This window comes from Embiotoca jacksoni, unplaced genomic scaffold (assembly GCF_022577435.1).
Source record: "Embiotoca jacksoni isolate LCO1_2020_lvr unplaced genomic scaffold, fEmbJac1.0.p SCAF_10, whole genome shotgun sequence".
In the NCBI taxonomy this organism is placed as follows: Eukaryota; Metazoa; Chordata; class Actinopteri; family Embiotocidae; genus Embiotoca; species Embiotoca jacksoni.
This window is the reverse complement of record NW_027185230.1, coordinates 4560181-4586170: the sequence shown is the minus strand read 5'-3', so window position 1 is coordinate 4586170 and position 25990 is coordinate 4560181. Positions and strand designations below refer to the sequence as shown.

The 25990-nt window shown below is 39.6% G+C and overlaps 1 protein-coding gene across 3 annotated transcripts in view; it reads left to right on the top strand.

Annotated features, from left to right (window-relative positions):
- Positions 1–20686, top strand: part of cntfr (ciliary neurotrophic factor receptor) — a 230082-nt gene extending 209396 nt beyond the window's left edge. For all 3 annotated transcript variants that reach the window (XM_069162309.1, XM_069162319.1, XM_069162328.1), the window contains 4 exons: positions 9214–9282; positions 9456–9576; positions 17374–17500; positions 19072–20686. In XM_069162309.1, coding sequence (XP_069018410.1) covers positions 9214–9282; positions 9456–9576; positions 17374–17500; position 19072 — 318 coding nt within the window. In that variant the 3' untranslated portion in view covers positions 19073–20686. The remainder of the gene's footprint in view (positions 1–9213; positions 9283–9455; positions 9577–17373; positions 17501–19071) is intronic.
- Positions 20687–25990: the final 5304 nt, after the last annotated feature.

Here is a 25990-nt window from a genome sequence, read left to right as displayed (position 1 = left end):
GTGGGTATGTGTAAGGTAAACACAGCGCTGTGTTTTCATGAATAAAATTATCATGGCAAATGAAAAGCAGAGATTGACACTGAATAAGAGGTTATTCAACCCAATCTGACATGAATGTCATGAAAGCTAAACAGAGCCTCTAATTCTCTCCACCTTTTCCTCACTTTCCTGTTCTCTCTCCCTCAAACTGTCTTCATATGAAGTCCTACCTCCCTGTTTCCTGCGACCTTCCCAACCCACTTCACATCTCGCTACCTCGTTTTCTCTCCTTCAGTAAATCCACGCTTTCGCTATCACCCACTCATCCATTCATCCATACATCCTGCCACCCATGCATTAAGCCACCTGTCTAACCATCCATCCCTCAAGCCATCCATTTGTATCTATGGGTCCACATGATAAATGTTTAGACCTTGTTTGGGAAAAAACATCCCATCTAAAGGACACTGCCACAGACAGACAATTTATCAAACCCCCATCTTTCCAACACACAAACATGCGCACACACAGCAGATTCAGTGCCGCAACATATGAAAGTCATCATCATTTAGCTCTGCTGTCAAAACACATTACAGTGGGATTGAATCCTTTACATTCACTCAAAACCATTTTGCGCAGATACATGGAGTAGATCTGTTATAGCCATTGTGCAGTCTATTGGCTTTTTTTTTCTTTTTAACAGTATTTTATAAAAAAAAAAAAAAAAAAAAAGTATATTGTGTAGTTTCAACAAAGGATGTTTAAAATAATCTATAACTGATAGAAAAAAAAAGAAGAAGAGGTTCTGGAGAAGAGGATAAAGGAAGAGGAAGTATGAAAATAAAGACAGCAACAGAAAGGACGTTTCTCTTTCTGCTTAACAATCTTGTCAAAAGAGTCAAAGGTAGAGCTGTCTTATTTTATGTCTGTTTTCCAGCCTACAGTTGGAATATTTCAGCATTTTCTATTTGTGATGCTTCGGATGTCTCTGTCTGTGTAAGGCTGAATGAAGATGAATGGGGCCAATGCCCTCTCCCCTGCCTCTATTGATTTCTATATCACCACGTCCATACTCAGGCTGTCATACACACACTCCGATCTGCTCAGAGTTGTCAGGACGTACACATTCACTGTATTGACCTTGTCTTTGGGGGGGTATTGTCTCATGGCCAATAAAGTTCTGACAGAATGAACATGGCAGAGACAAAAAGAAACATGGAAGTCACCAGAGCTTGTTAAGGATTCTGTGAATTTTTTCGGAATTATTTTTTCCTGTCTAACAATGACCTGAACATAAAGTAGCAGCGATGATTTTAAATCAGCCCTTTCAAGCCAAGTGTTTATTTTTCAATCAACGTATAAGTATCTGCAAAATCATGAAACAAACAAAAATATAGAGATATTTGTGTGGCCCGAGTCAACAACTTCTGATGAGCCAGCTGTCATCGGACAGCGCAATTCTCTTTGGGGAAGCAGTTCAGCTGGAGTGCAACAGTCCATCACTCATCATGGTCCACCAGCTTCAGCTTTTATCACGAATTGTTCTGCATGCAGCAATATTTAAAAAAAAACATTTTAAAAATGTCCATGCTCTGATTTGATCTTTGACAAATTATTCTAATAACGAGGTAGTCCATCGAGAGTATAAAGCCCAAATAACCAGCTTGCTCAGTAGAAGTACAAAGCTACAAAACATCAATACCTCATTTTTCTTAATTAATAGGTTTTCCTCCATCTTTCTTTTTTTTTGCAGTTTTCACATCCTGTTAACTTCACAGCCTGTGGAACAATTCATGCTATTTGTCGTTTGTCTCGTGCATTTGATTATCTAACAAAACAAGGGATGATTTAACAGCCACTTAGAAGCCCTGCATGTCTAACTTTCTGTCCAGCACAGCATAATGTTCAAAGCTTAAAAAAAAAAAAAAGCTGTTGGCAAAAATCCAAGATCTGAAGGACCCCCTATTCAAACCCTATCAGTTGCACTAATGACAACCTGCACATTTCACTATTAGATAAATGTATCATAGTTTTCGTTGTGGCAAAATGTGCTGCATGTCGGCCAGTAATTGCAAAATTTGATCTCCCAGCTCCTCCCAACTAGACTGGTGTTATAGACCCAGAGTGGGTCTGGCCACGCTCTACAGTCAATTGTTTTGAAGTCCTGCTAGGTGTAAAACTTGGGTTAATTTTCAAACTATTGAAAAAGCCTGTAACCAATTGGCATTGACCACCATATGCACCAAAACTGTCCGAAACTCTACCTGCCGCAACTAAATTAAAAAAAAAGATTTTGAGTTCAATGTCACTCAAGCGTCATCCAACAGTGACGTCATCCATTGGTTTGTGAACTGCCGTTATGAAGCCTTGAGTTCGGATTTTGGCCGTCGTTATCTTGCTATTTTGAAGCCAGAAATGACCATGACCACACGAGGTGGGGAGGATCGAGTGGTGACTCTGACTCTATCTGATTGGACAAGGACCCTACACCCTGCCCACCAATGGGGGAAGCATGCCTGACACATCCCCAAAAACGCAGCTTTACGAAGCCTAATATCAAATTAATGACGGGATTATTTTCCAGTGGACCGCGAGAAAACGAAGAAGGAGTGACGTTAGCGACTGACACCAAACTCACTTATGAAAAAAAAAAACTTTATTCCTATAGCGTTAAAAAAAAAAAAACTTACAACACTTTTGCATTAGCCTCATTTTTCAGAACCGGAAGCTACGTCCACTTTTATATACAGTCTATGATGTCATCACACCTAACCACCCCTAGTGATCGCTGATTGGTCCGCCCATCAGATTGGCTGTACAAACTAAACAGGGTTTTCAGACTATAATTATATAAAAGGAAACTGAATTTCTGAGCAAGGAAGAGACTGGCTACCTCCCAACGACAGCATGTTGAATTGACCTAAGCTAAGTAAAATACCACAAATGTGCTATGGACGAGTGGGTATCTTTGAGACTTTTTCAAAACTACTCTGCAGTGTTACGGTATATAAATGCAGTCCATTTACTCTGGTATTGCCCCATAAATCTTTGACCCAAGAAATTCTCCATCCATCCACACGCCCATTATCAGTATAACATCATGAGTGTTACAGGCTTAACATCCGTATCTGCTGTGACATTTCACGACACTCTATGTGTGCAGCAGTAAAATACTGTAAGCTTCATTTGTTCATGATCCAGACACCCACATACCGTAGAGCTGAAGACGTAGAGAGAGAGAGAGTCTTCTTTAGAGTAGTTACAGTAGAGGAGATGGAAGAGGGCGATGAATTCTGATTTAAATTTGTATCTTTCATGACTTGTTAATGTTTCACATTCTTTGACATGCTGGCATGACAGCGTAAACCAGAGTTCATCTAGAGTCCCCTCGTCTGCTGTGTTGTTGAAATTACCACATGCGTTTTAAGGGTGTAAGGTCTAGTTCGGGGTTTTTTCGATTGGCTGGGGGAGGGGGGGGGCTTAGCTTCCTTTTACAGTAATTGCTGCTATGGCGATTGGGGCTTCAAAGAGAGAAATACCGTCTGAGAAATTACCCCTGGACCCTTTGTTCAAGTGTGTGTGTGTGTGTGTGTGTGTGTGTGTGTGTGTGTGTGTGTGTGTGTGTGTGTGCGCGTGCGTGTGTGTTCATAAATGGGAGGGGAGCACGGCGGAAAAATGGGAGCTGTCAGTCAACCTAATGAGACCAACCTTCTCAGTGCACACACACATACACACAGAGCGCCATCAGGCCAGTGGAAGTGCCATATAATTGGGTTTCCTTTCCAGGACAACAGACATGCTCACTGGATTAGATCTGACCACCGACGCCAATTCCCTCCATGTCTCCCTCTCTCTGCTTTTCCTTCCCTCTTCTGTGTTCTCTGACTGTCTCTTTTTTGCATCTCTCTCTTTTCTCAACCTCCTCGTTTTGCCTGTTCTTCTGTCTCTTCTTCTTTTTCTGCTTTTCGTCTTTTCACCCTACTGATCAGCTTATCTGATCGCCCTATCCACCTCTGACCTACAACCTATGTTTACAGCTTCATTTGTAGATGAGGTATACAACAAAACATATGATATGATCGCAAGTATTGCTCCACTCATTATATTAAAATATTTAAAGCAATTTAACAAGACTTTATCGGACTGCTTATAAGCCCCGGCATTGGTACCCATAAGGGTCATTTGGAGTTCCTTCCTTTCTTTTTATTTCCGCAACATCACAATAAATGTGTATCTGTACAAGATAAGATTAAACTTTATTGATCCCACTGGGAAAGTAATTTGAAGTTTTTTGCTGCTGTAAACACAGGTACAAGATTGGGCAAGCGAGACGAGTGGAAGAACAATTAAAGAGGGCACAACAAAGAGAAGGTGTGAGACCAAAAAAAAAACCACAAAAAAAATCAGAATGAAAGAGGAGAGGAGAGATGTGAAAAGTGAAGGGTCACTTCTTTTTCTCAGTTCCTTATGCAATCCCTGAGGAATGCTCACATCTCCTCTCTCTGCCCCTGTCATTGTCTGGGTTTGTGTAGAAACTCTTGGTGTGTGTGTGTGTGTGTGCGTGTGCGTGCGTGCGTGCGTGCGTGCGTGCGTGTGTGTTGTAGCATTAAGCTGTGTGTGAGTGGTGTATGTCTGGGAGTGAATTTCTTAAGCTTCTCTTCCTCACTCCTGGCTTGTTTTTATATTCAGTATCCAGTAGCTTCCTGTGTTATTTTTCTGCAAGGCACATATACCGTGCATAAAGGAATACCTTTTACTCATAGTCTATAGTATATCGTTTATTTTTCTTTGTTCTTACTGCTGTGATTGAGCTCTGCCTACAGATAAAATCTATAGATTGCACATGAGAAGACCTCTTGTGGAAATGAGTATAAATAAAAAAAGTATGGGCAGGTTTGGAAAAAGTGTGTACAACAACAAACCAGGGTTCGAGTCTGTGAAAAAGTGAGGTGGAGTTTTTTTGGGGGACTTTCCTTCCTCACCAAGAAGTTTGTGCCGAACCTTTACTAAGTATGTTTTTTTTTCCTAAACCTAACTTGGTGATTTTGGTGGCTAAACTTCAGGCACCTTACTTTTGCCTAGAAAAGGACAAATGTGACACTGACACAGTGTCCAGTAGTAGACTGATGGGTGTGCTACACGCTTTGGTGGGATACTGCGTGTCATCCTCTAACCTTTCAGCCAATCAAACGCCTCTTATGCCCCATAAGGAAGTAGCTATGTACAAAATATGGTTCCCAATTTAGCTCTTTAGCAACAACATTGTCAAAGTAATTCTGAATCTGCTATCTAGCTGTAAATGAAAACAATACACAAGTGCCTTAAAGTGCAATACCACCGGGGTCCACAAAGGGTTGGCTCACAAAAAGGCTCTGGCTCCATTGACTCCCATTTAACTTCTCTCTTTAAATATAAAGTCAACAAATGTTTTCCATCAGTCAATTTGGTGTCATTCACTAAAGTCACTCCTTCTTATTAATGTCCTGGCGGTCAATCTGAAAATAAATGTATCGTTAATTACATATTAGGCCTCAGAAAAGCAGCATATTTCAGAGCTTGTCTATTTAATTGAAAAGCCTGTGGTCTCGTCAGGCTTCCCCTATCGATGGGCGGGCATAGTTTCCTCAGAGATGAAGTTGGATCCATCAAATCACATTAGATCCATCGCTTGCTCCTCCCCAGCTCATCCCAATATGGTCATTTCTGGTTTTCTGGCACTAACAGTAGCAAGATGGCGACGGCCAAAATACCTAACTCGAGGCTTCAGAAAGGCAGTTTAAAAACCAATGAGTGATGTCATGGTTGATTGCCACTTAGTCACAGCCCAACTTAGCTCGTTAGCTGGCTAGGTAGTTATCATTACCAGCAACAAAAGGAGAGGTTTGGTCACTGTGTTTCTATGGTGTTTACACAAAGTATGTGCAGCTAGTTGATTGATCAGAAGATCAGGCTGCCATGCCACGTGTGCCTCAGTTCATCCACAGACATGCATGCTGTTTACAATGAGGAAAAAGTAGTGTTTATGCACAAAATGAGAAAATGTGACCATTTAGTCACCACTTTCAAAATAGACCATTTGGTGGCCAATCTATGTGGGTAAAATCTTTATTATCATTATCAAATTATACTTTGGGGTAAGCGAATACAGTATATTTACACTGAGTTAATGACATAATTATGGTAGAGTAAATATTTGAGTGTTTGGGGTGGTATTGTGTTTATGTGCTTGTGTGTGTGTGTGTGTGTGTGTGTGTGTGTGTGTGTGTGTGTGTGTGTGTGTGTGTGTGTGTGTGTGTGTGTGTGTGTGTGTGTGTGTGCATGCGTGCATGTGTGTGTGTGTACATGCTTGCTTGTTTTTGTTTCTCTGACTTTGAGTGAGTCACATACAAATGCGTGCGCACAATTTTCACTTGCACTTTTAATGAACACTGAAACAGTTTTAATAAATACTCTCTAACAAACACACACACACATAGATACAGATCAACAAGTAAATTCACACTTTACCCCTTCCCCACAACAGACAGGCTTGGTATGTTTTTTTTGGTAGCAATAGGAACAGCCTCTCTAAAATTCATCTCCTTCCATCTTTCCCACCACAACGACCACCACCACCACCTAGCCCTCCTTTTACTGCGTGATATTAAGTGCCGCTCTCACTGCTCCCAAATAAAGCAAATGTAAGAAGGCATATTTTTCCTAAACGTGTGCTTTCTCGCATCAAATGTAAGCACACGCTTGCAGAGAGTCAAACACACCTGAACATATGACTAATATTCACAAGGTTTCACACCATCGACATCAGCATGCAAACACGCGCACACACACACACACACACACACACACACACACACACACACACACACACACACACACGAGCACACACATATGCATTAGAGAGAGACATTAAGGAATGCTGATAGAAGCAACGGTTGGATACGCTGGGTGGACTTCATCTAAACAGCGGAGGATTTAGTCTCAAAGGCAGCGCACACATCTCTTAACACACACACGATGTATACTAAAGTATAGACGCACATGCACACATGCTCGGATGACATTGTTATTGCATTCCACTAATGAAATTAAGCCTATAAATGTAGCGCTCGGTTAGGCAGATAAAGACAGAGCTTCCTTCCCAACAGAGGGAGAGGGGGCAAGAGACGAAGAATCAGAGAGCAGATAGAGGGTGGCTGTTAAGATCAAGGCAGTGTCGAAAATAGAGGGGTCAACTTTGCAGAGATGAGAGATTACAGGAAGACAGAGGAAGCGTGGACAAGTGGGGTGCAGGAGTTTTAAGTTATTTGGCTGTTTCACTACAGGTTTTCATATTCCGAAGACTTTAAGAGGACATTTCAGTCTGAGTCTTTGCTCTGGTTGCAGAAATTATAGGGTAGCGTGAGGGGGATTTGATTAAATCGTAGACTGGTTTGAGCTGCTGATATAAAAAAAAAATACTTAAAGGATAATTTGGCTTTTTACCTACCTCTTACTTATTTTCATAGGTTTCGCCATCATTTCCATCAGTTCTACACAAAAAAGTCAAAGTTGGAGAGTACAATTTTGACAACACTCCATTGCTGGTTCAACTTTGACCTACAGTACTTACTGTTGTGTGCAAATTATCAAGGGATGTTAAAGTTTTGTTTTTTACTTAAAAAGAAAGCTGTTTCGATAATATGTCTAAACTGTTGTTGAAAGAAGCTGAAAGATGTATCCCATGAGTTGTCAAACAGACAGTGAGGAATTATTTTACAGTGGAAACGGTTTGGGATTTTTTTTTTTTTCAGCGTAGCTGCATTTGTTTAGGACATTTATGCAATTTTCGGAATTTACTTTATTTCAGACATATTTAGTATCTTTGTGATTACTGGCACTCACACCCAAATAAACACTCCTATATAAATAGTTTCAGAAGATAGCTAGATGTGTGTCAGCAACTTGTTGTTAGAATGATCAAGATTACGCCCACACGTCACTGGTTTATTATCAAGAAGAACAGACGATGTACCATATTCTCCAGCAGATCAGCTGCCCTTCTCCCAGGATGTTTTGTTAGCATTGGTAATATAAGAAATCAATTTATTTTCATCATATTTGAGTTTGTGCATCCGTTATATTGGTATCTAGCCGACATATTATCATAACTACATGTCAAGTCAATAATTTGAAATAATCTTCAGCACCAGATTGTGTGTGTGTTTGTGTCTGTGTGTTTGTGCGTGCGCGCGCGCGCGCATAAAAGTGTATAGATATGTCTTGGTTAACTGGTTGGCTGCAACAGGCATGTCACTAAATCATTTGATTTGACTTCAGAAGGAGAAAAAAAAAAGGCAGTACCCTCCCTTTCCCTATTTTTCCCTCAGCCTTTCAGTCACAGGCCAAAGGCAAACAAGCCACCACCCCACCCCACCCCCCACCACCACCACCACCACCACCCACACACACACACACACACACACACACACACACACACACACGCACACGCACAAGCACTAACCGTAAATTACAGAGAAGCAGCAAATCATTCTCTCATGCACTCCCCGGTAACTCAAACATTTAGTTAATTCTCTGTTTCACTCTGCAAATTAAAGTGTGCACAAAAGGCTTTCAAACGTTGGCATGCGTTACATTGTGTCATGAAATTATGTGGCTTTGATGCCAAAGCTTTCTGGTATAATCATCAATTATGCCACTGGTATTTTACACGCATGTCTGAATGTTGGTATGCGTGGAGCGTGGAGGCGGCGAGGGCTTCAAGGTTCAGTCATGTCAACATTGAGATGTAAAACATCACAAGGATAAAGCAACACACTTGGCCTATCCACAGAATAATGATGAAAGGTGTGTTGTCAATAAATAATCGCGGAATAACAATTGCATTGTGTATGGCACAGCTGAATCATTCCATCATAAAACATTTAAAGCTCACGCTATAGGATTTCTATAGGTGGCACATCATTTATGGGCAAAACTATAGCTGGAAGGGTTGGACATCCAGACCGAAAGTTGAGTTAGGACTTTATAAGTGCCCCTTCTTAGCAGAGAGTTTTCAAAATTCATGATGTTGGAACATTTTATGTCCCTCGGGGCCAAAGAGCCAATTAAACAGTATATTATTACTTTGAAAAGGTATCAGTTTCATTTTTAAATAAGGTTCTTTTAAAACTTGTATTACTTGAACTCGTGTGTTGTTTTCTAATCCAAACCGACCACCTGCTGCTCTCTGTTTAGGTGGAGCTGTCTGACAGCACTTCTCACACCATCACCGATGCCTATGCTGGGAAAGAATACATCATCCAGGTAACAAGTTGATTTCATCTTACAAACTAACAGAGACAACTCGGTTTTAGATTTATAGTTTTCCAGAGCAGCACTATGTCTGAACTACTTTGAAGTATGATTTGGTGTCTTCAATTTGTTCATGAACTTAACGAAATACTGAATGCTACTGCTGCTGCCTTTGTGTTCAACAGGTGGCTGCCAAGGACACAGAGATTGGAACATGGAGCGACTGGAGCGTTGCTGTCCATGCTACACCCTGGATCGAAGATCCTCTGCCCATCACTTCCACAACTGAAGTGGACTTTTCTACCGGTAGGTTAAAGCCTCAGTTAAAGCCTGGACACTTCACACATGGCGACTTAAGTCTGCTGTTTAGGTTCAATATGTAGGTAGCTGTGAAGAAAGTGATCAGTTTTCAAATCTGCACTCTCTGACCATTTAAATGTCTGCAAACAGCGTCCAGTCCCCACTACCAAGACAGTTTGGATTTTGCTGAGATTTTTGCATTGTTTTAGAGACAATCTGCTGTCGATCAAAAGAAATCAGTAAGTGGAAAAGAACTGGCTTGATGCAGCAGATTTCAATGAATTAAAAAAAAAAAAAAAAGAACAACGAGACACAATGAAACAAAAAGAAGAGAGTACAGACAATCGAGAGGCTCAGTGAGACCGTCCTTTGAGCTAAATGCTAATGTCAGGTTGCTAACAAGCTAACAAAACTAGTGTTAAAATGGTTTTATGTTTATCAAGTTCAACATATTAATTTAATGTGTAAGCATATGATTCTGAAATTAGCTCTTGTCATGGCAAAAACCTTCAGCTGGGCCAGAAGTCCAGGTTCCTCAAAAATATTTATTCTTTAGCAATTGGTAGAGTTTTCTTAACAAATTAAAACAAAGTGACACAAACATTACACAGGGGCTGGTGGAGTGTAATGCAATGTGAGATTTACTCTTTATCAAAATGAAGGGAAACAAGGAAAAGGTTAAATATGCTGGCCTTTAATATATTGAAACGGCTCATCCTCAGTATTGATGGTACTCTGATCAATTAACCAGGATCCTCTGAGTGGGACTTTAAGTAGAAGTGTTACAAAAGTAATTCTCTTATGCTGTTTGGTTTTTATCAGTCTTGCAGTCCATCAGCAGCAGAAATCATTGTGATGATAATATAGTATTCCTATAATGTTGTTAGCATTGTTCATTGTGCCCACGGCTGTCACGCAGTAAATTTTCTGAATCAGTTAGGTATGAAATTAAGTTTAGTTAATAACTTTCTTTATGATTAAAATGAGTCCACGGCGAGCGTTTGATAGCCGTGAACTTTTATCGCAGTTTAAGCTATCAGATCCAGCAGCCTCGAGACAAATCGACACACTTCAGCTGGAGCGCCTGAACGCTGCCTCGGGGTAAAACCGTGCCATTGTTTAAAAAATGCTCACGTCTCTGCTACAACTTCAAACTGGCTTACTTATTGTACAACAAGTCTTTTTAGGCGTGAGACATTTTCATTTAATATACAGTTTCTTATAGACTATTAGGTTATGGTGGTTAACAGATACACATAGGCACATAAAGACTAAAACAATCTGTAGAAATGGCCTAGTTGGCACCCATTCACCATGTGGCAGAGATCAAGGAAGGCTCGCTTGTCAAACCAAAATCTGTGAACTCACTGATATTCCAGGTCTGAACACTCTGCTGTACGCAGCTTTCTGATCACACTGGAGTAGCAAAGAAGAAATGGCAGCACTAATGTTGATTTAAAAACAAACAAACAAAACAAAACAAAAAAACACTGAATATGAATGGACAAGGATTCAACTGGTTTATGCTTTGGTCTTGCAAATATAGGGAGTTTTTACCTACACCACACCCAGTTGAATACTAGGCCAATTAATACTGGATTATAATATTTAAAACAGAATTGCCTGGAATATTTTACCAGATATTTGTGTGTACAAAACACTTCTTTAAAACTGAATGTGTTACAAGGTGTGCTTTTTGCCCTTCTGCACCTGCAACGATATCCCACAGTGATGTCACAGTTTACTGACAATCCACTTCAACAAAAAGCTGAGACCTTCCACTATTGGATGTTAGAAAACATGAGTTCTGCTCTGTAGATGTCCTGAAGACAGAATATGGATTAGTACATTGTCTCTAGACTCACATCTCCTGACTGGAGTTAATCTTAATATATGCAATGTTTAAAAGTCTCTGCACCTGAAAGCACCTCGGCCAATGAGGGGTCTTCTATTATTGGCACTACGTAGCCCAAATCGAACCATCAGAATTAACTATAAACCAAACAGGGCATACTGTGACACTGAGGCTGATTGTCGACTGTCGTTTGCTTTTTAATCAGCAAAGCTACATAAAGACTTAAATGTTGTTTCTTGTGTCATCATCAGTGCAATAAAACACCAGTGTGTTTCACTGGATCTTTCTGATGGTTGTAGGCCAGCTGGTACATGTGGACAGAGGAATATTGTGATCCACAGACACGCTAAGACAATCTGTTGTTCTATTGGAAGATAGTCTGAGTAAGTTGTTTTTCTTTAAGTCTTGGATAGCACCAAGCAATCTGATGATCAACAGGGTTTCTATTTCCACTGCGTTACATACTAAAATCCACCATAACAATACCCTCTCAGCTCGAAAGCTATTGCTCTACAAACACACATTTTCTTTCTTGGCATATGTTTAATCTGAATCATAAAGCCCTGTAGAAACTGAAGTGGTTCTACAGCACGAAACTATTTCTTGGCAGGTTGAGCAGACTTCCCAGAGTCAGCACCTTGATAAGAGATATATGCCCGCGAATAACCTTTACATAAGACTGCTCCTTGTCGTCTTTACATGAACTTTGTACAGAGTAAACAACGGACATACATAGAGATCATTAGCTGTATATTGACCAGGCAAATATGGGATTGGTATCGACCTTTTCAGCTAACTCTCAGCAAGGAAGCAATTAAGCATATTTCTCAAAATGTCAAACTAGTCCTTTAATATTCTACTCCAAAGGAGCTCTGAATTTATAAAAGAAAATCCTCACACTGATTAAGGTTGCTTCCCTTTGTTACATAGTACTCACACCAGTACAAGTTGTATAAAGAGCAGAATTTGTGATTTTTCTTTGCAAGGTTTTCCTTAAAGTTTGGGCTGCAGCAACCACCTGATTGGTGGAGGTTGGAGGGTTTTACTCAGCTTGAGAGGGTTACAGTACAAGAAATGCAGCTCAATGTGCTTTACAGCAAGAAAATTATAGGTCACATCATCCTTCATAAACCTAATTTAATCTACATTTTGATTCACAGTGTGCATTTATGTTTGTTCATTTGTATGTGTACTTATACATTTGATGTCAAATTGTGCAATGATAATAGTACAGAATGCATATGTTCCCATATTATTAGGAATAATTTTGGTTAAGCAACCCAGACTTGTTTAATTTACTTGTAAAACTAAAGCTACACAGCTGCATGTGCACATGCATGATAAGTTGTTTCCTATCAACTGTGCAACATGAATATTACAAAAACTGTCCTAAAACTTATTTCATGAGCATTTCAACCTAATTTGAAATATTTCTGTGAAAGCATTCTGTTTGTTTCTGTCTTTGGCTGTTTAATGAGATTTGTCGACAGTTTTGCAGTACAGCAATGACTCCTGTTGGTCAAGAGTGGCACTGCACAGGGATCCTCATACAGTCAGCGCTGAATGAGCTTAAGCACACCTGGAAATACACAAACACATGCTGAACAACACAGGAGGAAGCATGCATCTTCTTCTTACTCTCCCTCCGACACAAACACAAAGATACAGCCCCCATCCACATAAACACACACAGTACTTCCATCTGATAACATGCAGTGTACACAAACACTCGCTCAGTACACAGTGTATTATTCTTGGTTTCAGGAAAAGAACAGGAGGTTATTGGGATTTCCGTCATGCCCCTTCTCGATCCAGCTGCTGCTTCTGTGCTTCCCTTCCCTTTGTCCTCGTCCTGTTCTCCCTCTCCTTCTTCCTTTTGCCTCAAGGTCTCTCTGTCTCCCTCCATTTCTGTCTTTTCCTTCTCTTCTCACTTCTCTCTCCTGATCACTCACCCTTTCTCTTACTCCCACCATTTGTCACCTCACACTTCTTACACCTATTTCCTTCCTCTCTGGCCTTTTACTGTCTTCTGTACAGATGTTACTCGCTGGATGACTGATTATAGTCATGTAGCGACAATGTGCAGCTACACCAGCTCTGTTGATATCAATAAAATTACTTCAGGTTTGTTTTTTTGTTCCAAATGATGGACGCACCATTTCCATTGGTTTTTTTGTTGTTGTTGTTGTTGTTGTTTTTTCTCAGATTTTCAAAATATAGGCAGTTCAGAATAAATAGAAAAGTGGGCTTTTTCATCAACCTGCATCTCCAGTTTGTGCATAAAAAACACAATGACTGTAAAACACAGGGATAAATTCATTCTTCAAATAAATACAATTGCAATCGTAGCTTAAAAGTAGCAATGAACTGCTAACATGTATTAAATACTGGTACTTCTATTGCTTCATTATTTCTTAATGAAGTTATATGTTAAATATTTTTCTATGAGGGTAGTTGATTAGAACACATTTATTATTAGTTCCTTAAAAAAAAAAAATCCCCAAATTTTGCACTGTTAGAACTATTGTACATGAAGCAGAATCACATCAGCAGGGAAACAAGGAAAATATCTGATTTCCACACAGATTACACAAGAAGTTCATCCAGGGCCCGCTTTGCTTCAGCTGACCCGCTTGTTAACATCTTCACACTGACCAATATTTCCTGGCTGCTGAGTCGAATAGTAAATGAACAGACTTCCTGTGACTTATCGATTGTGCAGCTCAGAGTCTAAACACACAGTTACACATTTTTCATTTCCTCTGTGTCTTCCTCTGCTCCAACATGATCCACATTTTCATGTAGTCCTTTTTTTCTTATTTGTTCTTTCTCTTTTTTTTTTTTCCTCAGCATTAGCAGGTCACACATACTTCATGGAGAATTAGTTGCTAGCTGCAGTTATGTGTCTGCTCTGTTTCCTGGCATCAACAGACTGACTTCACATGAGAAGGATAGTGCAGTGGCAGACAGACGACATTTAGAAATCCCACCCTCAGTGATTGGACCATTGCTTAGCGACCACATTCCAGGAAGTAAAAAAAAAACAGATGAGCCGAGGCTTTAAAAGGCTGCAGCCATCCTCAGTGTCTGAACCATCTAAGATATAAGTTTCTGCCTCGCCCACTTGGTGAGACAGAAACTGGACACTGTCTAGCACCAAACAGGCAACCCCAGATATCACTTCTTATATATTTCATGTCTGGTACTATTTATAATGGCTTAGTTTCGGTTTCATGGCATGAAGTAGAACAAGAGTATGTTTATATGCAGACTAGAGCTTAATAAGCAGCAAGCACCACATGTTGAATGCACTGCTGAGGTGCCTTAAAGGTCCCATATTGTATAAAAGCAGATTGTAAAGCAAGTCTAGATGCTATATATAAATACTATATATAAATACTGCAAAAGTGTCAAAATGCTCAGCACATAGAGAATGTCTGCAAATGGGCTATATTTATGAGCTGTTTGGACTTGTGGCTTGTGATGTCACAAACTCATGCCCTGCCCTCTGTCCGCTATCACCCTACAAGACCAGGAAAACCTGCAGTTGGTCTGGGCAACCATCATTCAGACAATAATCAGCCAATCAGAAGAGAGTGTCATTGATATCAATGTGTCTGAAAGGGACGGACACAAACCAGCCTTTTCTCAGTAGAGCTCCAGTGAGGCGCTGAAGAGAGATGTGCAACTATATTTTAGAGGTAGTTTTTGGTATATAAAACCACAAAAATATCTTCTGATGGATATCAGCAATAAAAATTAAACACCAGAATAGTTTCAAATATGGGAACTTTAAGATTTTTTTTCCGACAAAAATATCTAATTACCACCGAGATTCATGGATAGCGTTATTTGCCATTACAAACGGTTTGCAAGAAGTTCAATTATATTAAACTGATGGCTATAAATAAATCGTACGGTAGTGTTAAGTAAGGACACTCCTGCGTTGCTGTGCTGCGGACTCTTAGAAACCGGTTCTATGTCGATATGGGCTCAGAAATATGGCAACAAACAGCTAAATTAGTTCAAAACAGAACATCATGCACATTCAGATGATCACAGATGCTGCGTTCATGATTCTCTTCATTGTTCTCTGTTAAGTTTGATTATCCTAAATCAACATTAGCCATTAACATTATTTGCCTAAACAGGCAGGGAAGTTGCAGTTCAAGTCATTCCACAATTTCCATCTCATTAGCTTCCTTTCCATTAGTGCATTCTTGCTGCTCCTCTTCTCCTCCTTTACCCGTTTTTCTTCCCCACCGTTGTTTATCATTCCTCTCCCTCTCTTGCTGACATCATGGTCTCGTCTTCTCTGTTTACCTGTCCTCAACCAGCTTGTTACATCAACATACAACTCACAACTGTCTCTCCTTGTCACCAGCACATTACTTCTGCATAATTTTTTTATTTCCGTCCTAAGCACAATGTTTTGCTGCAGGCAGGAAGTATTGCACTGAATTGCTGAACATGTTAAATGCATTCTAGTTCGTTCTCGCTCTCTGGCTATTTCACACCTGGCTGCTTCCTCCTAATATCTTCCCACTCCCAACGCAGTACTACACAAGTCATTAATTGCAAGGAGGGGGAAATCATACTCTCTCACTACAAAAAATAAATAAATAATAAGAGATGCTGTAGAGTCGAGGCAGACCGGCAAACATTGTGCACAAGTTAATATCCAGTGCGCTGCCTGCAGCTGTAGCGTGTTAAACTGTAATATTTTTATTAGTCGTGCGATGTAAAACCAAACCGAAGCACTAAAACAACGTTTAAGCACATCGGGATTTTTAGCATATTTGTTTGCCAAAGATTTTTAGTTCCTCTCTCAGTCTCATTCACTTGAATGTAATTGTATTAACTGAAATTATACAAGAGTATCATAACTTTGAAAATGTTTTCTGCTATTAAATCTACATTTTGTGCACTTTAAGCAGCACATGTATCTGTAAAACAAGGCAAAATTCCACAAATCAAAATGTCTTGTTAGAATGCCGATTGCAGATTGTTAGAATTACTTACTGCTGCTGTTTTGTTTTGGTTTTTTTCTGATATTTTATCAGCCTTACAAAAATAAGTACTTGAGTTTCCCATGTTTTCCACATGTATGACATATTTACCACATGTTAATCTACATGGGCTTCATATATTACACCATGAAAATGTTCCAAAATGTTCCATGTTTCCCATGTGCAAAATACATGTTTCACATGTTCACAATCACATGTGAGGTTTTGCACATGTGAAATCCATCTCTTTTTTTTTCTGTAAGGGCAGGTCAAAGTCATGTGAAGTCTTCTCAAGTTACAGTTCTGTGAAACAGATAAAAAAAAAAAAAAAAGGTCTAAATTCCTCATTTTTGTGACTCAAATGGGAGTCATTATGTCCTGCCATTATATGCTTCAAAATCTAAATGTACAGCACATTATGGATGTGTAAATGGGTAAATTTACTTCTCATTGACTGCCACAATGCACATTTCCTTTACTTTTCTGTCTTTGTATCCACTTTCTGCTCCCCACCTGAGGGTTTTTACCTCATCCTGTCTCTCCCTTTCCAGTTTTGCCATCTCCATATTTCTTCTATCTACTTTTTGCTTCTTCTTTTTTTTTTTTTTGTGCAGTTCACTTCATCACTGCCTTGGATGAGCCCCATATTGATTGTACTTGCAGATTTGAATTGATTTCGCTCTTCACTGTACTTTCCTTTTCTGTGTGGTTCTTCCTGGTATGATGAGCGCTTTTCAGCAACCATTCATCAGGACGACATTTTGAATGTTTTGGCCCTTGGGAACAAAACAATTGTACACTGCGTGACCAAAAGAAAAAGAAAACACAATGAACTGCAGGATAAACCAAACAGATAAAGGATTTAGAGGAGTTAATTAAAAAATATGCTCATGAGGTTCATTGTGTTTTTGGATTTTTCAATCTCTCTGTTTCCCACAGAGACTAAGACCTCCCCCATACCGTCCTCCAACGCACCACAGAAGGCTGAACCTCCAGTGGGCAGAGCTGCCAGGGTCCTCACATTTTTCTCTCCTTTGCTGTTAGGAATGCTGCTGCTGTTCATGTGGTGAGCAATAATGCACACACAAAGCTCTGTACAACACCTCATCTTTAAATTGATTATGAACTCAGCCATTCACTCATATATTGGCAGGTCGATGCATGTCTGTTGATGTCAAGAGCATGTGTAATAGACCAAGAGCAACAACAGTTGGGTGAGTTTGTTTTAAGAGCCAGTGGGGGGAGGGGGTGGGTGGGAGGGGGTCGTACTATTTTCTACAGAAACCCTGAAGGGATTGAAGTCAAATTCAATCCGAAGCCGTCCCATTTTAGAAATTTTACACCATAAATCGCGTCGTAATAGCACACATCCTATTTTAGATGTTGAACAATAAAAACTGAAAAGCTGAACGTCACAGATGACAATTATAGTGAGCAAATAGGACTTTAATTGTTTGCATCACATTATCAATAATACGTTGACTACATTGTATTAAACATGGCTGCATCGACAGGATAACTAAACACCTGCTGCTCATTTTAACCACTGAGCCTTGAACAGAGGGGTTAAATATGGAGATGGCACTTTTATGCCAGTTCCGCTACCGCACACCCAGCTTCTGTAGGTCCGAGGTAGAAACCTGTTCAGTTACTGGATTACCACCTTTCAAATAATGTGGAAACAGGTTTATGTGACTAGAGAGAGATGCATAGATAAATACACTTTAAAGATAGCTGATATATAGATGACTAGATGGACAGGAGTGCGAATGGTAAGTACATTTGTTTTGTTTCTTTAAGTAGTGTACTTGAGAACAATTTAGAGGTGCCTGTGCCGTTTTAGTACTTCCATTTAACAGTGTACTTTACCACATTTCTGATGGAAATATTTCACTTACTCCACCACTTTATCTGAGAGCTACAGCAACATTATATAAAGCAAGTTGTAATAGAAATACAATTAAATACAATGCATAGTTAAACCAGTGGTTCCCAGTTGAGGCCCCCTGTCACATTAGCTATTAGTTACAGTAAACAGATACAGATTAAAAAAAAAATCTGTTGGCTGCTCCCAGTTTTTTAATTTCACCTGTATATCACCACAAATGCAACAACAACAAAAAAACATCCAACATCTTCCTTGCGACTCTGTTCATGATCTTATGATCCCTCAGACTATCTTGTGACGATATGGAAGGGGCATGAACATTAGGCATCTCCTTCTACTGTTGTTAGTGTTATTCGTTTGGACCACTGATATGGTTAGTAGGGCCCTCCTCCACCCCCCAGATGGGTCAGTAGACCATTATTGATGACATATATTATCGAGTACAATAATAAACATTCACCATGGTCACAGTTTGCTTTGAAGAAAGTTTGTAAATTACATGACGTATGTCAGGTTAAGGTCAAGTTAAGCACTTTATGTATGTTGAGTTATAAAAGGTCAACATTGACTTGGACTGTTTCCACATGGGACATGGACAGCATTCTCCTGGTTAAAAATACATGAGTCCCAAAGAATGAGAAAAAGGAATATCAAAAGTGATGCGTCAAAAAAAAAAGGAACAAGATAAGTCTTTGTTTGATGCCGTGTAGCTCCAGACACCTAATTTGTGCTTCTGTCTCTTTCTGCAGATGTAAATGTCTTATTACTGAAGGGTGACGAGGAGTAGGAGGAAGAGAATGAAGAAGAAGAGGAGGCTGGTATTTTTTCTATTTTGCACATGTTTCAAGGATACAGTGCATCGATCATTTCTGCCCATCACACAGTTACTCACCAAAATTACTTAGAACATGAAATCAGACGATGATAATGCAACTCAGCATTTTTGATTAATGGTGACAAAAAAAAAAAATTCTTCAATGGAACTTTTAAAAAAAGCGGCATCATCCTCAACATCATCACCGATGAGAGCAGCAACAGGAGCGGCACCCACCACCACAACAACAACAGCGGTGATGTCAACACAAACAGTCCTATGTTACCCCCTGGTGGCCGTGATGCGCTACAGCAGACTGATTTGCTCAGTTTTGTTTAGGAGGCTCTTCTTCACAGCGAGTGGATTAAAGTCCTCCGCTGATTAAAAACAACATCTCTTTGTTACCTTTTTTTTGTTCTTTTTTTTAGTCATTAATCGATAGTCTTACTTTTCACTTTCTTAAAATCGCAGTGCTGCACACACAAACACACACATATAGGGCACGTGTGTTTGTGCGTACGGCCCCAAGTAGCGGCCCCTTATACAGCTTAATCATCATGCCAAAGACTCCACTACACCCCCCCCCCCCCCCAACTAAACGGTCCTCGAACAATTCATTGAGCTTTCAGAAGCCCGTGCCTGTCGTCGTCATCGGAGGTCAAAGAGCATCGGAAGGCTGTGTGTGCGTGACACAACAGCTGATGGATACCGAATCAAACTCGGGACGAACCCGAGGAACCCCGCAGCTCCTGTTCGCGTGAACCCACCGTTTTAGCAAAGAAGACACAGAAGGTACTCGATCAGACTCTGAATCTGCACGACTCCAGCGACTGAGTCCAACCGACGGAGCGAGACGTTTTTCGATACGAGGACTAACACTTTGAAGAATTCAGTAACGGTAGTCTGGCTTATTTAGACAGTTAGCTTTACATTGTGCTTTCAGTGACTGGCGAGGAAGACCTGGATTGTACAAAAAAAAAAAAAAAAAAATACAAATAAAATGGATTTGAGACTGAACTATTTGCCCACCCATTTGTTTTTGGTTTGACTTTGTATTGACAGCGTTGGTTATTGAAGCATCGATCTGAGCTCTGTTGGTTTTCCATTCTGCTCTGTGCTGTACAATACAAACACAAAACGGTTTGCTTTCACAATTCTGACGCCTTTACGAACATTAAAACAATGTCTTTTTGCAGTTTACATTTCAATAGCCAATATCACCAGTTTATATTATGTTATTCAAAGGAATATTGATGTGTTTATTGTAATTTTTTTTATTATTTTATGGAAAAATATTAAAGCGACGCATATAGGGTTTTAGTTTTTTTTGGTTTTCAGACATTCATAATGGCTTAATTCTCCTTGATCCTATTTTGTAAACTATGATATGTAACTTTAACATTGAACAAAAAGTTTATTATTTAATAATAATAATAATGTATGTATTAGCAGTAGAATGTCGTAACCTGTACCTGGGGTCTTTTTTATAGATGTATATACAATGACAGGTTTCAACCATTAAATGTGACCATTTCACAATGAATTTGACACACTGGCCTTTTACTCATTTTACCTTTAATACACTGAAAACGCAACGCATCAGGAGTGCTAATACTTCCCGCTCAGATTACTTTCTTGATAAAAGAAGATGAGGTGTCAATAAAGGGGTTAAAAAAAAAAAAAAGGCATGTAGTTGTAAAGTGGCCTCCAGACACAGATGCATTAGGATTTCAACGTAATAGCAGGCATTAACAAACACTGCTTCATTTTAAGTTTTACAGATCAATATTTGTGACCTTGCAGAGAAGTGTTTTTTTGGGTGATGAATGGTGGCCTAATGTATTGTTTGGGTTTTTATTTGTTATTTTTTACACTTAAAATCAAGAAAATGTCAGCACAGGGGTTTCATGTTCATGAAGTCACAAAGGAACCAATTTCCCGCTCAATAAAGGAACAAAATGAGACATTTACAGCCATGCTTAATGCTAACATGGTCACTGATTTGTTGACGCTGAGCAGGTGTAATGTTTCATCATCCGAGATTATCTTGTGAGAATGCTAAGATTATCACATCACATGCAGAGCAGGGAGTGACGTGAAGGAATTCTGCAGGTCATAAATCAAAGATGAGACAACATCTTGACGATGCTTCATCACTTTTTTTTTTTTATCTCCCAGGAACCCTGGATGTCTGTCTTCTGTGTAATTTCACAGATTTGGGTTGAGGTTAGGGGTTAGTGATTTCAGTGACAACCATAAATGTCAACCTGCTGATGGTGCTCGAGGAAAAGTCGGGGGATCAAAAGTCAGCAGGATTCATCATCTAGACTCCATGAATAATTGAAGGGAAATGAATTAATCCAAAAGTTTGTGAGTGATCTTAGTCTGGAGCAAAGTTATGGATCAGCCAGATGTCACGCTGTTTCAACGGCCACGTCAGTAGCAGAGCTGAAATTTAAATGACTGGACATGCAGACACCCGTGTGATCAGCTGACTGCTCATGTCCATTTAATCAGTTTATTACTCTTCATCAATTTGCAACCAAATCTCTGAGCGCAGACTTGAAAAAACTGTGTAATAGAAAGTAAAGGTCCGCTACGTATTATTTTTTATACTGAATCCAATCCAGCTCTCTGCCGTCCTGCTGCTCCCACTGACCAAAACCAGCCTCTGAAATCTGACAGCGTTTCATTTTATCTATTTATTTACTTAAAAGTCTTTAGAAAGTTAATACCATTAACCTCACGAGAAGCCCACTGATCTTCACCTTACCTTTAAGGATGAGTCCTGTTTCTAATCATTGGGTGACATTGTTGTAGGATTTAATCATCATTTTCATTCGGTATGAGAACATGTGACTCACAGATGTTGCCGTTGAGATCTCTGAATGCTGCATTATCGCTGCAGTATTGTACATGAGCTCTCAGATTATTAGACAGGTTATCCGCAATCAACGGTCTTTCGTATACTTAATATCAACAGTCTGTCAGATATATCCAAGAAACATGAGGAGGAACGTACAGGATATACGGTTGGTAAAAATTCTGCCCTTTAGCTTTCACTCTGTGTGACTCTCTTGAACGTGCCTCGCTGTCTCTCCTCCCTCTCACAAACCCTCGTTCTTTCATTATTCTGACAAGTTCTGGCAGGCCGATTTGGAGGCCGAGGACAAATCAATACACCATCTAACAGCTGTCAGCTGGAGTCCTCCGTCAGTGTGCTTGCGTGGGTATTGCATTCATTACTCTTTCATTCTTCCCTTATACTTATACTTACCTGCCCTTTCCTCTCTTTTTTTTTGTAATGGTGGTGTCAATGAGAACTCAATTAATATTTACAATGACAGCGCATGAAGTGAACGAGGACGGTCCAGAGGACATTTAGTGATGTGATCATCCTGTCTGTTCTCTACATTGTAAATAGAACAGCTTTTCTTCTTCTAACTAATACATAATATTATTGAACCTACATTTACAAAACCCTTACACTTTAATTCAATTACGGTTGAAATGTTCAGCCTTTCTGTCTGCAACCACGACGTGATCCACATTAACCTAAAGTATATACACAGCGTTGTTGTTTGTGTGTGTGTGTGTGTGTGTGTGTGTGTGTGTGTGTGTGTGTGTGTGTGTGTGTGTACGCCATCTAGAACCTGTCAGTTCTCAGCTCCTTGCTCTGCTCTAATGACTAGTTTGACCTTTCGTTGAAAACTGGATGAATGACACGATCTCTCCTTCCCTCTCACTCCTGCTCTGCCTTCTGGCTCTCTCTTCCTTAAACACTCAACTTACTGCCTCTCTAGCTCTCCCCTATGATTCTCTCTGTCTCTCTCTCTCTCTCTTTCTGATATTCCAACTTCCTCTTTTTGCGATCACATCAGCTCACATTTTCCTGTCATTCTTCCCTTTCAGCATCATTTGACCACTTCATTTTTCACACCATTTTGAAGCTACATGAACAATAAACGCATCTCACCGCACGGCTTGCGGAATTCATCTGCGCTTCTGCTTTTGCCAGTAATGTGTTGTTTATTGTTTATTATGTGTTATTCTACATTTAGGTTAGTAATGTTCATTTAGAAGTGACGCTGTCAGTGACGTGGGTAGCAGTGGGATTGAACTGGACTACATTATTTTTCAAATGTGTTGCCATGTACACACGAGGAAGAATATTTGAAACACACGTTAATATATTGCAGCACAACAGCACTGCTAACTATGACATCAGTAATAAACAGATAAAAAAAAAAAAAAAATTGGCCGTTGTATTTTTCATAAAGGCAGAAAATGTAAGCATGTATGGCGAAGATTTTTAGCAAAAAAAAAAAACTAAATTGGAATGTGTGACTTTTTTCTATAACTTTAAAGCAATTGCCAAATTTAACCTTCGTGTTGTCCTCGGGTCAAAATGACCCGCAGCTGTGTTCAACCAAGTTCTATTTTATTTCTATATTTTTATATTTTTTTGGGATCATTGGTCATCATTCTTTAAAGAAACCCTCACAGCCTCCTTGTTATCAATGATCCCAAAAAATATGAAAATAAAATAGAACTTGGTTGAACACAGCTGCGGGTCATTTTGATCCAAGGACAACATGAGGGTTAATATTTATTTTCTTTTTTTTTAATATAATTTGTGATTATTATTTTTTGTTGAGAAAAATAAAAAAATGTCTTTCGTTTTGCCACCGGAGGGCAGCAGAAACAATAGCCCCCACTGTGCGCTGTCTATGGTGCTGAAATAGTCAAACAGAGTGTCAATCTCTGTACCTCTGTCCATGGTGCTGAAAAATACAAACCCGTGGAATATCCCTCTTTTCTGGTTCCATATCTCCTTTGTCCCTCGTCCCCCTCTAACTCACAATGTCCAAGATTATGATGGACAATCCAGTTCCAATTATTTTTTCCACGTAGAAACAGTTTGGATTGAGAAGAATGTCATTACATCACATTGCTCCATTTGTTAGTCAATGTTTAAGTATGAAGCTTAGTCCAAGTGTCACGCTCTTCTTGATGTTTCACCTGATGCTTGGATACAAATAAACCAATAGTCTCACTTGTATATAGACCGTTGATGAGGGAGAGAAGGAACACTGGCAGAGATGTTGTAGTGAACTCTTTGAGGCCAGCTGGCCACAATCCTGATGATGTTTGCCTGATCAGAGTGCTGCTCTTTGCTTGTCAGCCTTACACGCTTATCGGCACTGATGTCTGTGAAGTAAACTAGAGCTGCAAAATGAGATGTCATGCTGCCACTCACCACAATTCCTGTTAGAAAATCGCTGTCGAGTGTTTCTCTGCCTGGCAGCGAACTGCAGCCTTATTCTCAAAATAATGCAGATTTTTGTGATCGCACGAATCTTCAAGAACTGGGTTGTATTTTTGGGGATTTAGAACATAAAAAAGAAATCAACATTAATATGCTAAATATGCAAGCTGTCTGTCTGGCCACGACTGTTTTGCCGTCCCTAAAACTGCAGGCAGCTCACTGTGAAGCTGAACAACACATTTCTCTGTGAGGTCGTATTGTCCACCTGGAGGTTTCTCTGGGAAGAAGGACAAACTCCCACAAAATCCCCAAACAGACACCGTCAGAGGGCAAACGGACCATAAATGGTGAATTCTAAAAGACTACCAGCTGAGGAACAATGAATAGAAGTGGCCACATTAACGACATCCCATTAAAAGGGATTAAACTTGTCATTACAGATATGATCTTGGATTTTTAATCGAGACATTATTAAAATTGGATTTTATATGAGTGGTGAAATTTAAATTTATTGCATGGCAAGTTTCCGCATTTGAACTGGCACACTTATTTAAAAACCTTCCACTCAGCAGGTTTGCCTAATTTGAAATATGGGAGACAATATTATGTGCCGGTCAGGGTTTAATATTAGGATTATTGTTCCTGTCAGATTCACCCAAATATACTATTTTAATTAAACTGTTAAAATACTGTTAACATGCAACAGTATTTTCATCTTTGAAACATAGTGTATTGAGAAGTTCTGAATGTATATACAGTATTTTTGATCAGTGTTAGATAATTCTATTCGGATGAAGAGCCTATCCGGTGGTCTCTTTCCCCCTCTTGTGGAAACTAATGCAAACATCATTTCTCAAACTTCAGAATAACACGTCAGAAAATCATGCATTGTTCATTCACTTGTCATAAATTCAGGCAGGCAGGAGGGCAAAGTGTTTCTTCCCTGGATTGTGTTGTGATTCGTATTCACTCGCACACCTCTAGTTCACAAATTATACTTATTTTCTCAATATCGGAATCAAGCTGTGCAAGTCACAGACTCTGAAAATAAGGACTTAACTTCCTGTTAAATGTATTTAATGTTGTGATTTAATACACCTAATTTAATTTAACTGATTGATTAAAGTAGAAAAAAGGCCGCAACTGGGTACTTTAATCATTTACGGTGTTAGATGAAATAAGGGGGGTGTAATAAAAAAAATAAAAAATTAAAACAAAACACTGCATTTGCTATATTTTAATTTCATTTTAATTTAATGAACCGCATTATTACACCAGCCGGTGGCTGTGTTATTAAGATAACACTGAAGTTAGTGTGATATTTCAAATGTTTGTCATTAAGTGTCTCCCTCATATTAGGTTGAAGAATATTTATTTTTCACAACGCGTTAAGCTATAGAGCTGTATAATTGACAGTGCTAAATATTTTTGATCATTTCATTGTGAGATGAAAATATACGTCATCTTCCCCAAACAGACTCGAGCCCCTCCTTTCCTTCCATATAATTGAGCGACGCCTTTTAACCCGCCTGTTCCGCCGCCGACCTGCGGGGGGCAGCAAAGCGCCGCCGCCGCCGCGTCACGA